Source organism: Rattus rattus, chromosome 1 (genome assembly GCF_011064425.1).
Source record: "Rattus rattus isolate New Zealand chromosome 1, Rrattus_CSIRO_v1, whole genome shotgun sequence".
Taxonomy (NCBI): domain Eukaryota; kingdom Metazoa; phylum Chordata; class Mammalia; order Rodentia; family Muridae; genus Rattus; species Rattus rattus.
This window is the reverse complement of record NC_046154.1, coordinates 4,066,963-4,088,361: the sequence shown is the minus strand read 5'-3', so window position 1 is coordinate 4,088,361 and position 21,399 is coordinate 4,066,963. Positions and strand designations below refer to the sequence as shown.

Genomic DNA, 21,399 nt, shown 5'->3' with positions numbered 1-21,399 from the left:
TTGCGCTTCCTAGGTAAGCGCTCTACCACTGAGCCAAATCCCCAACCCCTGAAGTATTTATCTTTAATTTTAAAAAATATTTTGGCTTTCCAAGACAAGATCTCACTATGTAGTTCAGACTGATTTGAAATTTACTGAATTAAAGATGGCTCTGTAATTAAAGCAAGCGTGTGTGTGTGTGTGTGTGTGTGTGTGTGTGTGTGTGTGTGTGTGTGTGAGAGAGAGAGAGAGAGAGAAGAGAGAGAGAGAGAGAGTGTGTGTGTGTCTATGTATCCCTGGCTGTGCAAACCAGGCTGGCCTGGAACCCAGAGATCCACCTGTCTGCCTCCAGGTGCTGGAAGTAAAGCACACACCACCATTGGCACTTATGCTTGTAGAGAACCGAATTCATTTCTAGCACCCACGTGGTGGTTCACAATCATCTGTGACTCAAATCCCAGGGGACCCAATGCTCTCTTCTGACCTCCATGGGCATCAAGCACATTCATGGTACACATGCATACATGCCCACAAAACACTCATACATAAAATAAACTGAGTTACCAAAAAACAAAACAAAACAAAAGGAACTTTCTGTGGTCCAGAAAGGCCTCAAACTAGAAAACCTTCACCTTCTGTTAGAAATAAGTTTGGAGTTGCAAAGAAAGGCAATTGAAGTGTGTGGACGAAGCAAAACTTTACTCTTGATCAAAAGGGTGCACCCCTCAAAAAGAAGAGCATGCACACCAGGACAGGACGTACACTTGGTTTTTATTCTAACATAAGTGGTCTTTTCCCCATTGGCTGGGGCCTGACTTTACAGTCTTTCTCAATTGGTTAGTTTTTAAATTCCAAAACTATAATAGGACCTTTGTGTAAACAAAAGCTTGACTAGGTTGTGAGGGAGGATTTAAAATATTATAAAATTTTAAAAGGAAGATCAAAATTTGAAATTATCCACAACAAAACCTACAATGTCTACAAGGAGACTATTTAATGTTTCTTATACTCCCAAGTACAAATATGTGCTACCAGGTCTAGCCAGAGTCATTACTTTACAATTATATAACATGGAGACTAAACAGAGAATTTTCAATTTTGTGGAAATTTTACCTTTTCTTTCTTAGGACTTTGGAAACAAGTTGAAATGATTATATTGTTTTTCATATCCATTTTTATACTGAACTTAAATGACAGCTGCTAGTGAAAAAGAGGAAATTTCTGAGCATTTATATCAATGAAACTTATGTCAATCTAAAAAAAAAAAAAACAAATTTAACAAGTTTGTGAAATGACTTAATGACCCAGGATAGATCATCTATACAAAGTTATCCCAGGAACAGAGGGATTTTTGCTAAGAGTTTTATCTGCCTTTAGGTAGGGACAAGTCAGTAAGTACCAGAAACCCTAGAATAAATATCAGAATTACAAAATATAAGTATCAGGCTCTAATGTTACCTTGTTGTATGTATCAAGATCATTTGTTGTTTCTTATAGAACTCTTTAATCACTATAAAGAAATCTAAGATCTATATAACATTCTTTTTTTTTTTTTTTTTTTTTTTTCTTTTTTTTTTTTTTTTGGAGCTGGGGACCAAACCCAGGGCCTTGCGCAAACCTAGGCAAGCGCTCTACCACTGAGCTAAATCCCCAACCCCCTATATAACATTCTTTACCAGCCAGAAAAATGGATGAAAATAGCCCAGTTCAAAGACATTCACATTTTTCTTCAGTTTTATTAATTCATACAACATCCCAATACTTCAGTTATACAAGAGAAAATAAGGAAAAACATTCAACAAAGGCATCTAGGATATCAATAAATCTTAACTTTATTGACATAGAATTCTCACACTATAAAATACCCATATAGAGTATCTAATTTAATAAATCTTACTATATTAAAAGTATACAACCATCAATCACCACAATTCAATTTTAGAAGGTTTTATCACACACACACACACACACACACACACACACACACACACACACACACGTTACGTTAAAAACAACAAAAAAAACAGTTACAATACAAACCCAAACATTTTCAATCACTTTTTATAAGTATTTCTGTACCTCAGGTTAGGTACAAGATCCCTAAGAACAAACAAGAATGCCCAATTCCAAGAAGCAAAATAAAAGGTAAACAATACAGTATATGCTTCTCTCTACAAGAGAACTAGTTATTTCAAACTCCAGGGATTATCCTATCTATAGTAACTGAGCTTCGCAAAAGACAAAGGGCAGGAGACAACTGCTTAAAACAACAGCTGCAGAAGAACTAAAACAGATGGTACTCAATGGAATTCCTACAGCTAGGGGTGGTGGATTCTGGACACTATTACTGCCATATTACTTAAAAAAAAAAAAAAAGAAAGAAAGAAAGGAAGGAAGGAAGAAAGAAAACCTTTGAGATTGTTTGCAAATTTAAAAAAAAGTTAGTTCGTGTTAATCATCTAAAAATAAATCTAACAAAATTGCTGAACCCAGTCATCTTAAGTCAACACAGGCCTACTATTCTAAATACTAAGGTTTAATATAGGGACAAGTAGTAACCAATGTTGGGTTTAAATGCAGTGGTTTATTTTTATTTTTAAAATTTTAGTTTAGTTCAATCTCAGGAAGTTGTCACTTAAAGATTTTTTGCCAGTTTGCAGCCATAAAACCATGTCAACAAACCATATCTCATGTGTTTACCTAGAAAAATAATGGCTACAATCAGTCTTTATAAATTCCCAAGCTGGCTGGGCAATAGTGGTGCACACACTCAGGAGGCAGAGGCAGATGAATGTATGTGTGAGGCAAGCCTGGTCTATAATGTTAAGTTCCAGGACTGCCAGGGCTAACAGAGAAACATGTCTTGAAAAGCCAAAATAAACAAACGAATAAATTTCCAAGCTACTATGATTTCAGTCATAGTCAAACCCCTTTGGAAACAGTTGTTCCTATGGAATCAGGCATTACTCACAAAGGGATGATGTTGAGAAAGCATGATTTAAAAATAACCTCAGTTGGGAGTGGTAGTGCACATCTTTAGTCCCAGTAGTCCAGAGGTACAGGTAGGCAGATATCTGAGTTCAAGGCCAGTCCACATAGTGAGTTTATGTGTGTGTTTGTGTTTTAACACAGGGTCTTATGTAGCCCTGATGGCCTGGAACTCACTATATAAGCCAAATTGGCCTTGAACACAGAGATTATTAGTGCACACCTTTAATCCCAGCCTGTCTCCAGAGTGCTGGGATTAAAGGTGTGTACTACCACATTCCCAGCCTCATTTAACAAAACTTGTTAAGGACCTACAGTACACAAAGTTTGAACAAATTTGCTAAGTCTACATGGAGAAACTAGGTAAATACCTCATAGACACTAGATGAAGAGATATGAGAAAAATTCAACCCTTCATTATACAAAAAACAAAATAGCAACCTCTCAGCTCCTCCTGCACCATGTCTGCCTGGATGCTGCCATGCTCCTGCCTTGATGATAATGGACTGAACCTCTGAACCTGTGAGCCAGCTGTCCTTGTAAGAGTTGCCTTGGTCATGGTGTCTGCTCACAGCAGTAAACCCTAACTAAGACAGTAGTGATCAGCTTGCTTTCTCCACTCTTAGACTGTCCAGAATCCCCTGCCTAGGAAATGGTGTCATTCACAGTGAGCAGGTCTTCCCACCTCAGCTATTACAAGTCAATCTTCCACAGACATCAGTTTTTCCCACGTGGTTCTGTTTTGTCAAGTTGAGAATTAGCATTAAACATCACAATATCTAAATCACAACAGCTGCTATACTTGACATTTTGTTGTTTGAGGCAAGGTTTCTCTGTGTATCCCTGGCTGTTCTAGAACTCACTCTGTAGACCAGGCTGGCCTTGAAATCCGAGATCTGCCTGCCTCTGCCTCTCAAGCGCTGGGATTAAAGGCATGAGCCACCACTGCCTGGCAACATTTTGAATCTTTTCATTAATGTTAACTCTGAACTATGAATTTTATATAAGAAAGAATAATCAGCAATAATATTGTGACTGTAGAGACCACAAGTTAACAATGAAATAGTCTTGGAAATGAAGCAGGATTCTGGATATCTGATGAATGGTCAGAGGCTGGGCTGTTAATATGTTCTGAAGAGAATGGTCACAAAATTGTCTCTGCAGAATATAAATGCAAAGAAAAAATGTCTTAAAGGCAGGCAAGAGGGCTCAACAGATAAAGGCACTTTCTGCCAAGTCTGATGACCTGAGTAAATCTGGAAAGGAGAACCTACTCCCCAAAAGCCATGCTCTGTTCATACACAGACACACAACAACAAATAAAACAAATAATAAAAGGTTTTTAAAATTTTCCAAAGTGAGTGTGTTGGCTTATATTTATAAGTCCAGCACTCGGGAAGCTGAAACAGGATTATTATTGCATGTTCCAGGCAGTCTGGACTACAATGTAAAATGCTATCCCCAAAAAAGTTTTTAAAAAAAATGGAGCTGGAGAGATGGCTTAGCCTTTAAGAGCACTGGCTGTTCTTTCAAAGGACCTGGGTTCTTTTCCCAGCACCCACATGGTGTCTCACAACTGTCTATATCTACACTTGCAGGGAACCCAACCCTCTTTTGGCTTCCTTCAGGCCACACACACACAAGGTATACATAAATACAGGCAAAACACTCATACACATAACATTAAAAAAAAAAAAAAAGCCAAGGCCAAGGAAATACCTTGGTAGGTAAATGCACAAAACCTATAAGCCTAATGATCTAAGTTCAATGCCTAGAACCCCATTAAAGGTCACATGTGGTATCACACATCTGTAACCCCAGCACTCCTAGGGAGAAGTGGGGGAGGGGGTTACAGAAATATCCTGGAATATGCAGTGCAGCAGCCTAAACAAGCTGCGTGCTCATGAATCTCATGAATGAGATATTCTCTCTCTCTCTCTCTCTCTCTCTCTCTCTCTCTCTCTCACACACACACACACACAATGCTAAGTGGAAAAAAAAAAACCCTCAAAGTCAATAACTGATTTCATTTTCCAAAGCACAGATAAAATGTGACGATAGTTGGAGGTCACTAAATAACACTGGCATATAACAATAGAATGGTCGGTTTTAAGCAAATATATTTAGGGGTCTGATAAGAAGTATTTTTAGACCAGACTACAATGTGGGGAGAGGTGTAGCAACGAAGTTACAATTTTACCTTTCTAAACATAGAGTTCCAGGATAGTCACATCTAACTTTGTCTCCAAACAAACAACCCCACACACAAACAATTAAAATAATAAAAGCAGTAAACAATGAATTAATGTCAGTATGCTAGTGGTCAGCTCGCCTTCTCTACTCTTACTACTGTCCAGAATTCCCAGCCTAGAGAATACTGTCATCCACAGTGAGCAAGCAGGGCTTCCTGCTCCGACTGTGGGGCTGCCAACACTGAATTTTCTAGCTTTTTTGTATATGAGATTAGGGTGTCCTCTCTTCCACCTGCCCCCAAATTGTTTGAAAAGAACAAGACACAAAAGATAATCGATTCGATTCGTAGTGAGTTAAAGCCAACTGAACAAATATTTCCTTTAAAAAAAACTACTATGCGTAAGGCATTGGGGAAAGGCTTGTCTTTTCTCAGAGGTCAAAATTAAATGAGGAAAAGAAGAATGAGGTTTCCGGAAGTTCACAAAAACAACCCAAAGTCGAATTCAGGCTAGCTCTGAAGAGCATGTTTCAAGGCAAGGGGTCTTTGGGGATTCAGAAAGGCCTCAAGAATGGTGGCGTTCGAGGTAACTGCTGGAGAAACCGCAGACGGGGAGATGAAATGTGAGAATGCGTGAACCCTCAAAGAATCCGAGAAGCCAAGCTCTAGTTACCCGGCAAATACCGGTCTCGGCACACGCTACTCTGAGACAAGCGCACCCTCTCCCTCGCAGGCGCAGGGCTTGGGCTCAAGCCAAAGCCACCGTGTCTCACCTCAGGGCTTTCCCGGCTCCTCCTCAGTCAGCTTTCTCGGAGGACGGAAGAATTAGTGCCGTCAGGAGAAAGCCCTAAGGCCGGGCTAGCAGAGCGTCCCGTCAACCCGCCTAAGGAGTCCGCCAGGCCACATCTCTATGGCAACGCCACCAAGCGCCAGTTCGAACGCGCGCGCTGTCGCCCGCCCGCCTGCGGTCCCGCAGAACCGGCCAATGGTCATTCACGGAGCCTATCACCATCTCCTCTAAAGGGCCAATCAGAGATCAGAAGAGACAGGGGGCGGTCCAATGGTTCCGCTTGGGGAAGATCTCGCGACGTTCCCAGTCAGAAAACCGCGCCTCAGAGGCGGGTGGAAGCGCCTGATGCCCAATCCCGTGGCTCGCCTGAAGTGCAGTCGGGTTCTTCTGATTGGCTGGCGCGCTTTGTCTCCTTTCGAGGACCGCCTCCTGCCTCCTGCCTTCGTGCTGCGGGTGAGTGCAGTGGGGCTGGGGGCGTGGGGAATGTCGTGTGCTCCTGACCTGTTGCTGCGGGAACTGAGCTGGCATTGAGGCGGGTGTAGGCAGGCCAGGCAGGCCCTATCCACTCGCAGGACCTCGGTTTATCTCTCTGCACCCGAGAGAACAAGGTTCAGTGGTGATGGCGTGGGTCGGAAGAATTCCAGAGGCAGAGAGGTCCAGCTTTGGGACTTAGCGGGCCAATCATACCTTCTCCCTAGGCCTCTGTACTGCTTCGTAGTTATCGATTAAACCCTACCTGCATTCCAAGAGATCTTACGTTTTGTAAAAAAAAAAAAAAAAAAAACAAAAAACTTTCCTTGTTTGTGTGTATGTGTGTCTGTCTGTCTGCGTCAGTTATTCGCCCCACGTGCATGCAGAAGCCAGAAGGCGTCGGATCCCAGGAATTCGAGTTAAACGCGGTTGTGAGCCACCTGCTTTAGGTTCCTGGGAACCGAACCCCAGTCCTTTGGAAGAGTGGCAGGTGCTCTAAAGCCCCCAAAGATAGAAAGTCGCAAGACTCCCATCTTAAGGGGGAAAAAAAGGCCAAACAGCTTAAATCGAGAACCGTCAAGTTGCCAACGCAAAATGCATCATATCCAGTGGCGATTAAGCTTAGAAATTGGACATGCCTGCGTTTGATTAACTACCCCAAAATATTTCTGAACCATAGCTTTTTTTCGCTTTTCTGGAAAATGATAGTAATGCGTCAACAGGTTGCAAAGAAGACAAAGTGAAAAGAATGCTTGGCAGGTCCTAGCTTCTCAGGTAAAAAGGTACCACCAGCATGGTAGGAGCAAATACACTAGCCAGGATGTGTGCAGCTTCGTGTGTGCTTTTTTTTTTTTTTTTTTAACCTTTTTTTTTTTTTTTTTTTTTTCTTTTTTTTTTTTTTTTTTTACAGAGCTGGGGACCGAACCCAGGGCCTTTGCACTTGCTAGGCAAGCGTTTTACCACTGAGCTAAATTCTCAACCCCTCGTGTGTGCTTTAACTTAGTGCTCATTTTAGCTCAAAAATTAACCATTCGGGGGCTGGAGAGATGGTTCAGTGGTTATGAGCCCTTGCTTCTCTTCCAGAGAACTTTGAGTTCATTTCCCAGCACCCATGTCAAGTGGCTCACAATTGCTTCTGACTCCTGCTCCAGGTGATCCCTGGCTCTCCTCAGGCACCCACATACACACAACCGGCAGACACACAGACATAAACAAAAATAAATCACTAATCAGAGAATAAAGGTAATTCTTACTAAGAAATAAATTCAGAATTCAAAAGAGTAGAAAATAGACAATATAGTAAAAGGAATTAATCTTGTTGATCTTTAAAAATTACTAATAATTATCGTGAGTGCTGTTTATCAGCTGTTTCACAGAAAATATAAAAATGATAGACATTTCTTGATTTGCTGCGTGTGGCAGCGCATGCCTTTAGTCTCAGCATTCGGGAGCAGAGGCAGGAGGATATCTTGTGAGTTTTAGGACTGCATGGTCTAAAACGTAAGTTCCAGGATATACAGGACTGTTACACAGAGGGGGTAGAATTCTTAATTTTAACTATTAATAAGAGTTGAGGGCTGAAGAGATGGCTCGGTGGTTAAGAGCACTGACTGCTCTTCCAGAGGTCCTGAGTTCAATTCCCAGCAACCATATGGTGGCTCACAACCATCTGTAATGAGATCTGATGCCCTCTTCTGGCATGTAGGTATATATGCAGCAGAGCACTCATACATTAAAAAAAAAAAATTATATATATATATATATATATATATGTGTGTGTGTGTGTGTGTGTGTGTATATATATATATGGAAAAAAAAGAGTTGAGTGCCTATAAAATGCAGATAAGCATTCAGTTGGCTTATTATAAGATAAGAGTGATTGACATATATTCTGTATCTCTGTATACACACACTTTATTTTACACTCTCAACAATGAGGAATAGGTGTTAGAGCCACTTTGCAAACAATGATGTGTCTTTCAGGTAACAACCTGAATTTAGTAGCTAAGTTTCTTTCACAGCAGTGTCAACTATGCTTTCCTATGGTTGTGAACTGGAAGAGGGTGAAAATATTTGGAATACCAGATTGGAAAGGGGTGGTTAGAAAGGCAAATGTACCCACATTCAATGAAAATGGCTTGTCTTAGTGAGGGTCTCTACCGCTGTGATGAGACAGTGACCGAGAGCAACCTGAGGAAGAAAGGGTTTATTTGGCTTACTCATCCTATCTCTGTCCATCATCAAAAGAAGTCAGGACAGGAGGGACGTGGAGACAGGCGCAGATGCAGGGATCTTCATGAAGGAGGGCTGCTGACTGGCTTGCTCAGCCTGCCTTCTTACAGAACCCAGGACCACCAGGCCAGGGATGGCCCCGCCCACAGTGGGCTGGGCCCTTCCACATCAGCCACTAAGAAGATGTCCTATAGGTTTGCCCACAGCCCACTCTCAGAAACATTTTCTAAACTGAGGCTCCCTCCTCTCCAGTGAGTCTAGCTTGTGTCAGGTTGACACAGAACTAGTTAGCACGTGGGTTGTTGGAATATCTATGATAAAGACAAATCTTTTTCTAATATAAAATGTTCAGTTTAGGAATAGAAGAATGAGATGTCACTAAACTTCAGACCCAGTTTTCATTTATCTTGTGGGTAGTCTATAGCCCTTCAAATTCAACTCACTTCAAAAAGAAATGGCTAGCTTCTTCTTCCATCCAGTTACCCAAACCAGACGCCTCTTCAGCAGCCTACAACTATCAGTAACCTGGTGCCCCACCCCAATGCATATATATGTTTAAGAAGGAAATACGCATGTAACATGCCTTTTCGCCTAGTCTTCTCTTCCAATTCGTTCTTCACGTTACTTACTGCCAAAATGCTTTCATAAAATGTCAGTCTGACCAAAATACCCTCTGCCTAAAACCAGTAGTCCTCACTGTCTACAGGCTGTGTATTAAACCAGGCACGGTGGCCTGCCTTTAATCCCAGCACTTCAGAGGCAGATGAATCACTGAGTTTGAAGCCAGCCTGATTTGCACAGAGTTCTGGATCAGCAAGGGCAACATAGTGAGACCCTGTCTAAAAAGCAATATAAACTAAGCTGCTTACCAGTGGGATGCTATTTTGTGTGAGAACTTTGCACATTCCTTCCTTGGTCTAGAGGGCCTCCTTGCCTCGTCTTCATAAGACCTGGTAAATTCAGCCATCATTCAAAATCTTTGTGATGTCGCTCCAGATGTGGCTCCATCCAGTCATAAAGTGTATGCTGCACAAGGATGAGGATCTGAGAGACCACAGCACCCAGGTGAAAAACACACAAGTGCATGCACATCCCTATTTATGGGGTACCCCTTTGACCTAAAGATCCTCCTTTCCTGTCTGTCTCAGACACCCTTATGATGAATGAAACACTTTGTAACACCTTTATGATGAATGAAACACTTTGTAACATCTGCTTGGGCGCCTTTTGCTTTCACTGGGCTGTGAAGCTCTAGAGAGGGAGATGATTTCAGTGTTCAATTTCACATTTGCCCTTCAATCCTGCCGTACAGGACTTACTCAGCAGACAACAGATGAGTGAAGGGAATCCGAAGGCTCCAGCATTAGACTCACTTATGTTTGTTTTCCATAGCTGAACAGCAGGTGGCACTGAAAGGCCACAGAACAAATTTTTCCCTGAGCAGTATTTTTGTCCCAACCTTGTCTGACTTTGGTCTGATCCTAGAAACCACTGTGTCATTAAAGGTAAAAAAATCTTTCTCCCTCTGCCAAATGGCAAAGCTTGCAAAATGATTCTGCAGCTTGATCTCCTGGAGAAGGGGATGACGGGCAGATGCCCAGAGAAAGGTCTTTTGGTTTTTTTCATATGCTTAGGTTTTTTTCTTTCTTTCTTTTCTTCCTTTCAGTATTGTTACAAGAAAACATTCTGGTGGACTGACACCTCATTGTTCCTCCAACAACAAGGAAACTAGAGAGTTGCAGTGAAGCCCATCGTGATGTGGGGTCAGGAAGCAGTAGGCACATGGAGTTACTTATAAGCGAGCAGAGTTACTCTTCCTCCTCTCTGGCCTGTGCAGAATTTCTAGACACCAGGTTTAGAGGAAACATGTGGTTTCAGTTCCTGTTTCTCAGGAAACAGCTATGGAGTCGTGGACACCCTTGTCAAATAGGCCCTTTTAGGAGCCTCAGGCTAAACTTTCCCCACCTGAGCTGGCTTTGGTTACAAGACAGCCGCCGAAAACCTGTTCAGTGGAAAAGCTTTTACCCAGACACCCGAAACAGTCTCCAGATGAGTACAGATTAAAGACTAAGGAGCATTAAAACTGGTGGTGATTTTATTAAGCATTTGTGCATGCTCTCAGAGCCATGTGTAACCTTAAGCCTATTTCGTGATAAGCAGGGCTGTGAAGGTTAAAAAACAATGCAAGCTTTGGAGGTAGATTTCTTTGGATTCAAACTCACATTTCCAGCCATCATGCCACTGGGCAAGTATTTTAATCTTTTTGGGTCTTTTTGTTTGTTTGTTTTTTGTTTTGTTTTGTTTTTGAGACAGTACTCATGTAGCTCTAAAAGACCTTGAATCTATATGTAGTGAAACCTAGTCTTGATATCCCAATCCTCCTGCCTCTCTACCTTCCAAGTACTGAGATTATGGGTGCCCTTAAGGTTACATGTCATAGAGCCTGGCTTAGCATTTCTTAAGATTTCAGCTTGGAGAAAGACACATTAGTGTTCGCCTTTGTATTCTTTTGGAAGGCAGAGGGAGGTAGATCTCTGAGTTCAGGACCAGTCTGTTCTACATATTGTGTCCTGGGCTATAGAGTAAGACTCAGTCTTAAAATCCCAGTTTCCTCATAAACTAACACACATCCTAAAGGGTCCTCCTTCGAGCTCATTCGTTTGTTTGTTTGAGACAAGATCTTTAACACAAGGTTCTCCTGCTTCAGTCTCCTGAATGCTAGGATTATAGGCGTGTACCACCATGCCTAGCCTTAAAGGGTCGCCTATATAGAAACTTAGCTGCCAACAACTTTGCATTGTATAGGTGACACAGTATCATTACTTGACAGCATGGTGGTGTGAAACACTATGCGTTAAGGGACTTAGACCATCAGAAATATGAGGAGGTAAAAATAAATAAGCATATAAAAATATGTTTCTGGGAGCTTTGGTGGGGGGAACTAACTGTACAGTGTTCTTGATGACTGTGGTGAGCTGTGGCAGCAGAGCATTTACCTGAGAATTCGTCCTGAATCTCCTCGGCTGCGAGGAAATTCTGTCTGTGAAGAAAGCCAAGAGCATTTTCCCTCAGCTTCTGGAACCTTCTGATGACATTGAGGGTTTTTTGGTTCAGGTTTTTTTTTTTCCTAACCACCTCAGGCACTCTGCCACTTTTCTGAAGTGTGAATTGCCTGCTGTCAGCCTGGAGTTCTCACCTCCGCAATCCTGGCTGCAGGCATATTTGCATATTGGATGCTGTGTTCTTTAACCCCCTGAGGTTTCAATCCACTTGCAGAATGGATGAGAGCTGAATACTTTCAAGCCCCTGGATAGTTTCGGCTCCCTCTTCTCCAAAAAAACAGAAAACCAACAATAGCTCCATTGACTTTTATGCAAATGGCACTCTTCAAGGAACACTGGGCTGTTTCCCAGGGCCCCAGAACATACTTAAACATTTGTTTGAGTGGGAGGTGGGGAAAGAGTTCTGTTGAGTCAATGAACATCTGTTAAGAGCTGCTGAGCTGGGTTCCAAGGAAACAGACTTGAGTCTGGCTCTTTCCTGCCATAGGTACCAACAGAGACTTACAAGGGATGTATGTATGAAAACCTAAAGTGGCTTTGTACTGGGTCACTTTAGTTATACTGGAACTACATTTCCCAGAATTCCCCCTTTAAAAATATTTCAGTATTGTGTGTGTTTGAGTGTTTTGCCAACACGTATGTCTGTGTACCACATGCATACCTGGTGCCCAAGGAAGTGGGGAGCCTCCACGTGGATGTTGGGAGTCAAACTTGGGTCCTTTCCAAGAGCAAGTGTTCTTAACTACAGAGCCAACTGAACAGCCCCAGCGTGCTGTGACGCACAGAGTTGGCATGATTGCAGGACATACACTTTAACAGCAGTCTGTTGGCTCACCTTGCTGATGAAGGACAGCATCCAGGCCTGCAGAAATCTCAGCTCACATGGAATCCTCCCCTTCAGCCCTTTTGCATCCTAGGGCAGATGGCATTCATCTGCTCTGGTTTTACCTGCGGGCCACCTGTGTCCCCAAGTCTAGAAGCTATGAGAGGAGGAAGTCTAGGGCTGTAGTTTGTCCTTGTGGGTTCCAGTCATCCTCACAGGTCTCAATTTGCTCTTTTAGTGTCGTCCTTGCTCGTTTCTGCTTCACATCCAGCCCCGCCCCCGGACTGCTAATGTTATTAGTCTTTAGGCCCGACAGTTATGTGGAGGGGACTGACCTGCTTCCAAAATACACAAAATACAATGCTGAGCTGGGCATAGTTTGTGCTGAGGTAGGAGGTTCTCAAAAGTCAGGCTTGGACTACGTAATGAGCTCAAGACTAAGCATGATCTATACATTAATCTCCTGTCATGACAAGCCAAGGGCTAGGAATGTAGCTTAGTGGTTAGAGCCCTTGCCTAGAATGCACAGATTCCAATGGTGATTCCCAGCAGCACACACACATTCCTTATAGTTCCTTATAATAAATCCTTAAATTTCTCTTATGGAGTCTTATGGCGGAGACTTATGGAGTTATTACAAGCTGGAAGACTCCATAGAAAAGGTGATACCTGAGCTACTTCAAAAATTAAAACTGGGTGCCAGAAACATGGCTTAACAGGTAAAGGTGCTTGCTGCATAAGTTTGAGGATGAATTCAGTCACTGAGTATGTGGGAATAGAGGGTTGCACACCTGTGCTGGGTTGTACCTGGACCCCACAATGATAACTCTAAGTCAGTCATCTGTAAAGGGGTAAGTGGGAAGAGTTGTTTGCATGAAGCTTGGGATAGGCTTCCTGGTCATAGCTGGTTTAAGCCAAGCGATGAGAGGGTGATGGGGAGTCCTAGACCTCCCTTTCTCTGTGTTCTCCGCGAGTGCAGCATACACAGAGTGAGCACGTGTTCTTATCTGTTCTGACAGATCGTAGGCCACTGCGTTCAGTGTGGCCTCTTTACACTCGCTAGAATGTACCTTTTCTCTTAGACTGAGATTTTCCTCCCGTTCCTCTCCAAGGGAAAGCACTTTTCTCTCTTCTGTGGGTTTACATGGCTACCCAAGGCCCATCATCCTTGACCTTCATGGAGACATCTTTCTTTTCTCATGCTCTATTTGTGGTAGCGGTGAGGAGGAATATACTGGGGCTTCCTGTCTTAGGGAGGGCAATAAGCCTCTCTAGTCTTAGATTTCTAAGTTTACCTAGGGCTTCAACATTCCTTATATGGGTCTTTCAAGGGGCAAGAGAAAGGTATTCTACATCTATTACCTTTTTAAAAAAATAATGTATTTAGTTTTATTTTATGTGCATTGATATGAGGGTGTATTAACCCCTAGAACTGGAGTGACACTGAGTTGTGAGCTCCCATGTGTGTGCTGGGAGTTGAACCCAGGTCCTTTGGAAGACGAGCCAGTGCTCTCGTCACTGAACCATCTCTTCAGCCCCATCTATTACTTTTTAATCATCCTTGTAGGAAGGACATAGGATCCATTACCTGCTTCTACAGGAATTCTAAACCACGATTAAAATCCTTGTTGAGTTAGTTATGCAGTGACAAGGTGTTTCCAGAACACGGAATGTTCTCAGCATGAATAAGGAGTCAGGAAAATAGAACATGGTGTTTTGGAAAGCCAATGTACTACTACTTTACATATGAATTTTTTAACTCAAAAAAGAGCTCATTATACATATTCTGTACCATACTTTCCTCAATTAATATATCCAAAAATATTTTCTTACAGCCAGAACATTTGGTTCTACCCCATTTTTAATGGTGTGTGTGTGTGTGTGTGTGTGTGTGTGTGTGTGCGCGCGCGCGCGCCACAGAGATAGATGTATGTACTGAAATGTAATTAACCATTGCCACACCAATGTACATTTTTTTTCTGGTTTAAAAAAAAAAAGAACCTCTCTTCAAAAAAATAAATTTGTTTTTTTATAACTATTTTCAGTTATATGTGTGAGTGCAGTGCCCACAGAGTCCAGAGGCAATGAATTTGCCTGAAAATGTAGAGTTACAAGTGGTTGTAAATGGCTGTCCAGTGTTGATGAGGGAGACAAACTTGGGTCCTCCGAAAGAGCATCCTGACTTCTGAGCTATCTGTTCATCCCTCTTTCTTTTTGATATTATCAGATTTTTGTGAATATCTTGTCTGTGCATCTTTTTTTAATGACATCAATTAGCCCAAACTAAGTAGTGAAGGATGACCTTGACCTTATGATCCTCTTGCCCTCACCTCAAGTATTGAGATTACAGATATCAATCACCATGCATAGTTTCATGTGTGCAGGGTCTCACTGGCTGACCTAGAACTCACTTCGTATACCAGGCTGGCCTCAAACTCACAGAGCTCCAAAGTGCAGAGATTAAAGATGTGTACTAAAACGTAGACTGTTTCTTAAAAACACTAGTTCGTTTCTAATCCTTAAGCCCTTCCTACTCACCAGTTTAGAATGATTTGAGTGTCTAAGTTTGTAACTTGGTGATAAAACACTTGTCTAATATGCGTGAGGCCTTCGTTTTGTTCCCAGCCACAAAAAAAAAAAAAAAAAAGGAGAAGCAAAGGAAAGGAGTGTGGTGGGGGAGGTGTTTGGTTTACCCATGAGAAGCTGCTGGTCCCTAAAATAGCATTTGGTAGCCTTCCTGAGAATTACTCTGGAAGAGGTGTTTGGGCCTGACTTCTCTGCCTTTGACAGCTCAGAGTGCCTCTTTTTGGTTTTTGTTTTGTTTTGTTTTGTTTTGTTTTTTTGTTTTTTTTTGTTTTGTTTTTTTTCTTTTTCTGTTTGAGACAAGGTTTTGCTATGTAGCCCAGGTAGGCCTCACATTTTCAGTGATTGTCCTGCTTTAGCCTCCCTGGTGTCTGCCATCATGTCTGGCAGCCCATCTTGATTGAACAGCAAGAGGGAACGTAGCATGTAGCAGGTGGCTTCTTTCTGTTCTGCTGTCCCACGTTAGGACCTTTGCCCAGATGCTAACCCCCACCTGGGCCACAGTCTCCTTCCCTCTGTGGAGTTACCTTTCACCCTTTCCTCTGCCCCACGGTCCCTTCTTCCAGTAAAGCCTCCCCCAAAGGAGCTCAGACCTTTGGCTATCACATTTTTCTTTTGTGACCTTGTGTGTGTGTGTGTGTGTGTGTGTGTGTGTGTGTGTGTGCACTCGAATGTGGATATGGGTGTGTTCTATGGCACATGATTAAACATCAGAAAGCAACTTTTCTGGTGTTGACTCTTTACCTGGGTCATCAGGCTTGTGGAGCCCTGGAGCGCCATTAGCTGCTCCCTTCCAGATGTTCTTCCACAGAGAGGTCCACTGAGTTTAATGTGTGCCAGGCACTGCTCTAAGGCACTACAGAATTAAACCAGCTAGGCACACACTTTAAGAACTCTGAGACAAAGGCAGGTTGTGCTTTGTGAATTTGAGGCCAGCCAGGGCTACATTAATGAGATCCCCACCCCCCACCCCCACCCCCCGAGAAATAAAGAGGAAAAAAAGAAAGAAGAAAATGAAGTGATGATCACGTAATTCTCATAGCTACCTCTTCAGGTAGAACTGTTGTCACCTTCCACAGTTAATGTCAGAGCTGGACCCAAATCTGGGCCCAGATTCATGCTGTGAATGAGTGTGATAATTTGCCTATTTGCCTCTGCTACTGTTCACTGCACTGAATGCATATATGACTTACTAGGCGTGGATATGAGTCTGAGAATGAACAAAAGTGACTTGGTATACCAGACTCCCTAAGCGACCCCACTGAGTCATGAGAAAACAGCTTAGAGTCTCTGCTTTAAGGACTCAGGCTGAGAGAAATGGGATTGTGATTTTGGTTACACCACTTACATTGCCTTCTCTGATTCCTAGCGTCTTTCTGTTTCAGTGCATTTGTTTCTGAGTCTTTGCAGTCTTAGAACGAATACACACAAACCTGAGTTTTGCAGGGATCTTAGGGTAGAGGCCTCTTGACTACAGTAGTTCCCAGGGCCCTGTAGTTGCACACAAAGGTTTGTCGCTGACTTCTGGATTCCCCTCTGTTAGATTTCTGTTTCCATGACAAAAAACCATAACCAAAAGCAACTTGAGGAGGAAGAGTCTATTTCAGCTTATAGTACATAGTTCGTCATGCAGGGAACTCAAGGCAGAAACCGGAGGCAGGAATAAAGCAGAGCCCAGAGGAGTGCTGCTTACTGCCTTTCTCCCCCTGGCTTGCTCTGCCTGCTTGCTTTGTTTGTTTGTTTATGGAGACAGGGTTTCGCTGTGTAGCCATGGCTGTCCTGGACCCAACTCTAAACCTCAAACTTGGAGAATTCCACCTGCTTCTGTCTCTCTGCCTCCTGAGCTCTCAGATTAAAGGCATGTGCTGCCACCCCTGGCTATTCAGCCTGCTTCTTGGACAACTCAGTTCCACTTTTGTAGGGAAGACACCACCTCCAGTGTGCTGTGCTGGGCCTTCCCACAGAAACCATTGATCAAGAAAATGCTCCGCAGGTTCCTGTCTTATGGAGGCATGCTCTCAACGGAAGCATCCTCTTCTCAAGATGACCAACAGTGACCAACCTCCATTCCTTGGCATGCTGTCTTTCTGTGGGTTGTGAGATCACAGTTAGCCTGTGCTTGCTATTCTTCAGCTACGGCCCCCATGAGTGAATTTTTCTGTTGTGTATAGCTTCCCAGTGTTTCACTTTCTTTTTTTAACTTCATAGATAGATCATGGCCCTGAGGGCATGTGGCTTGATCATCTTCCGAAGACACCTTATTCCCAAGGTGGACAACACAACAATTGAATTTCTGCTGCTGCAGGCATCAGACGGCATTCATCACTGGACTCCTCCCAAAGGTGCGGGATAGCCGGGTTGGTGTTTTTGGGGGGGAATGCCAAGCTTGGTTGGTGTTTTTGGGGGGGAATGCCAAGCTTGGCTCAGGAATCCACCCTGCCAGGCCCCTACAAGGCTTGTTTTTCAGTGACTGCACAGCAGAAGAGATGGCAGAGGCAGGAGCACTTAATCCTGTCTCTGGGTAAGGCCTCCAGGCCAGCTCAGAGCCAGAAATAGGATTCTGTGACTGACCCAAGGCAGATATAGCATCTGGTGTTTTTATATCACTCGCCTGTGCTCCAGCCCATGAGTGACTCGACAGGAGAAGAGCCACTGGGCTGGGGATTGGGAATGCTACAGTTGAGTAATGACTGGGCTGGATGCCCATCTTTCTGGGCTGAGTGCTTCATCTATCAAAGAAGAGGTTGACTTTAAAATCGCAAGCTTTCTTCTTGCCCCCTTTTCTGATTTCATTTAATCAAGTTCCTTTGCCTCTTTGTGTAGTGCTCCCTTCACTAGGGCTTTCTTATGTGGACCACACGTGCGGGGAGTATGACTCCTGGAGGTGTCAGAAGCACAGAGGAGCTGGGTCTCCCAACCACAGTCATCTGCACATTCTGGCAGGGATGGAAGGGTAACAGTGACAGGGTCCTTTCAACCCAAGAGGTTATGAAGATCATAGAGCCCTTGGGTTGTAGCCTCAGCAGCCATCTTTGTCCTGGGTTCCTCACTTAGAACCAAGGATAGAGCTGGTCATGCCTTCAGGAGGCAGAACAGTGAAGACTGGAGCCTTGGACGTGGCCACGATGTGTTTGTGGGCAGGTTAGTTCTCGCCCACCAGCACTCTGGAAGCTGCTCAAGGGGACAGAAGGTTGCTGTGGATGTCCCTGAAAGAGAAGGCAAACTACATAGGCAGAAGTGACCTGAGTGACTGTCCCTTGAGGAGTCTGTACCCACTGAGTCTGTATTTTCATAAGTCTTCCTTGAATTCCATACCCAAGCTCCTGGGTGTGCCTTACTTGTCCCGAATGACTCTTTTTCTGTTAATCCTCATGCAGCCTGGTGGTGGTGGCGGTGGCAGCCATGCATGCCTTTAGTCCCATCACTTGGGAGGCAGAAGCAGGCGACTCTCTGAGTTCAAGGCCAGCCTGGACTGCAGAGCGAGTTCCAGGACAGCCAAGACTACACAGAGAAACTCTGACTTCAAAAAAGAAAAAAAGAAAAAAAATTCATGCTTATATTAAAATTATCATTATCAACTCTGTTTCAGACGGGGGTGAGGCAGGGTGATGAAGTCACCCTGGACTGAGGCCACTGGGATGGTCCCAGTGGGCAAGGACAGATGGGCTCTGGCAGTTTCTGGGACGAGAACCCAGGGTAAACAGCCCCAGATAAGACAAACACAGCATAGGCTGGGGAAGCACAGACAGGTCTGAGATTGGGAGAAAGCAAACCAGAGAAGAAATTTTCACACATTTGAATTGCAAGGGGAAGAACAAGGTAAAAGAGAGGTGTCCCAAATTCTGTAAATAGGAATATTCACACTTATCTCCTGATCACCGGAGTCACACGGGGAGATGTCAGAGGACCTCTCCTAATCTGTTCCTTCTTTACCCTGGAGCGTTCACAGGCAGCAAACTGAATAGATGTTCCTGCGAGGGGTGTGCTCAGACTCGCAGACAGCCGGGAGGGGCATCCTGAGTCAGTGTCCCCTGTCACCACCAGGGTCCCTCCTACTTTCCCTCAATATATTACCAGTTTTTGTGCATACTATGTGAAGTGTTGTGCAGAAAACTTCCCCAGAAGTGGGAGCTGGATGAATCCCTTAAGTGCTGAGTTCCTGTTTTCCATCCTGCAGCCTCTAGGCTCCTGTGCACACCCCAGGAAGTAGAACACCTAGTGTATAGCTCCACCTCCAGGCCAAGACGGGAACAGCTAGGAGTTCCTGCTCCCTCTGAGCTCCTGAAACAGCAGGGGCCCCCTCAACAACTCACCAGAGCCAGGAGTAGATACAGGTTACCAGAACCCTCTCATTGCTTCTGGGCCCTTCTGGGACACTAAGAATTTGTGGGAAAGGCCTAGGGGTAAAGCTGGGGGCCACTACAGCCTGCAGAGCTTCAAGTTCTGCTGCAACAGTTTCTTGGCAGCTGTCTGCTTGGATTTGGGTCTTGCCAACAAATTTTCTTAGAACTGGCTCTTGGCTTGTCCTTAGTCTTAAGTTCCCATCAGGACTTTCCCTGTGAATCTGAAATCTGGCCTTGCTCAGTTAGAAAGATGAAAACAATTTGAAGAGGCCTTGATGGCTACTTGGAAACAGCTGCTGCTGCAGCGGTGCAGGGCCTGGGCCTGCTAACTGTCGAGGGTTGAGTCCTCCCTGGATTTTCCTGCTAGCCCCCACTCTGCCAAGAGACTCGCCCCCCCCCTGGAAAATTACTCTAAGATCTCCAACAGAAAAGCAGTCCCTGTGAAAAATAGAGGGGGCTGGGGGTGCTTAAAGAATAGGAAAGCAGAGATCCGAAGAAAGCCATCTCGACCCCTGACGGCTCTAAGTGTCCTGGGATGAGGATGTGGCTCAGCGGCAGAGCATTTACCTTCTGAGCACAGCCCCATAGTCAGCACAGCAAAACCTGGACGAAGCTATCAATCCGACCTTCTGGGCACATTGGTTTTACTCCACAAAGATAGAATAGGGAGGAGGGATTTATTTCTCAGACCTTGAGAACCAGACACTGCCTTGTAGCCCTGCCTAGGCGTGTTAGGGTATTGACCATCTCCAGACTTCCCTTAGCCCAGGAACTCTGAGGAAAGTCGCTGCAGACCCTATCTTTATATCATCTGTCCTGGAAAAACCCAGCTTCTGTTAGTATTGAAGATCTCTCCTTTATTTGTTTCTAACCAGGCCACGTGGACCCCGGCGAGAATGACTTAGAAACAGCCCTGAGAGAGACTCAGGAGGAAACAGGCATAGAAGCAAGCCAGCTGACCGTCCTTGAGGGGTTCAGAAGGGAGCTCAATTATGTGGCGAGGAAGAAGCCTAAAACAGTCATTTACTGGCTAGCAGAAGTGAAAGACTATGATGTAGAGATCCGCCTCTCCCAGGAGCATCAAGCCTACCGCTGGCTAGGGCTGGATGAGGCCTGCCAGTTGGCTCAGTTCGAGGAGATGAAGGCAACGCTCCAAGAAGGACACCAGTTTCTCTGCTCCACACCGGCCTGAGCTGACCAGAACAAATGCTTCCATGGCATCCTTACGGGTTTTTGAGATGAGCCTACCCTTTCCATCCAGGGAAGGATGCGCTGGCCTTGGGCTTGCTACAGCCGAGAGCAGATAGGTTAGTGAAATTAAATAACTCCACACTCAGCCAGGAAGCCCTGGATCCAATCCCTAGCATAGAAAATAATTACTTTAAAAAGAAGAGCAAGGGGGTTGGGGATTTAGCTCAGTGGTAGAGCACTTGCCTAGCGAGCGCAAGGCCCTGGGTTCGGTCCCCAGCTCCGGAAAAAAAAAAAAAAAAAAAGAGCAAGGAAGACGGATTTTAGCAAAGGAGGGGTACAGTCCTTAAAATGCCAGCCCTAAAGTACCTCTTTATCATTTATAAATAAACTTCAAGCAACTTACATGCCCTTTTACCTGTGTTTCTTTCTTGGATTCATGCCATTGGTTGGGGGAAAGAAAATTAAAGTGAGTCAGAGCTTTAGATTTGACCAAAGGGAATCCTTAGACCTTTTGGCCATTCCGATTTGTATAAACCATAGGAAACTGTATGTCCAAATACTATATGGGAAAAAAGCTAAGGGAAGGGACCAGAAGTAACACAGCAACCCCTTTGCTTCTGCGACTCCATGCATCTCCCACATACAGACCCACATTTTCTTCAGGTATCTCTCCAACACCCACATATTTTGTAGGTGCATAGGGGATGTTTCAGATCCAAACCTTTGGGCTGCCTGGGCCAGAGAGG

General features: G+C 44.1%; 1 protein-coding gene across 1 annotated transcript; it reads left to right on the top strand.

Annotated features, from left to right (window-relative positions):
* Nucleotides 1–6,313: 6,313 nt before the first annotated feature.
* Nucleotides 6,314–21,065, top strand: Nudt2 (nudix hydrolase 2). The gene is made up of 3 exons (XM_032892401.1): nt 6,314–6,401; nt 17,328–17,461; nt 20,338–21,065. Exons 2-3 carry the CDS (start codon nt 17,335–17,337, stop codon nt 20,652–20,654), a joined length of 444 nt encoding a protein of 147 aa, XP_032748292.1. The 5' UTR covers nt 6,314–6,401; nt 17,328–17,334; the 3' UTR covers nt 20,655–21,065.
* Nucleotides 21,066–21,399: the final 334 nt, after the last annotated feature.

Excerpts from the sequence above, each read along its gene's own strand:
- Nudt2 (XM_032892401.1), top strand. The coding sequence starts at position 17,335 with ATGGCCCTGAGGGCATGTGGCTTGATCATCTTCCGAAGACACCTTATT. Across the intron at positions 17,462-20,337 it reads TCACTGGACTCCTCCCAAAG|GCCACGTGGACCCCGGCGAG; the intron begins GTGCGGGATAGC and ends GTTTCTAACCAG.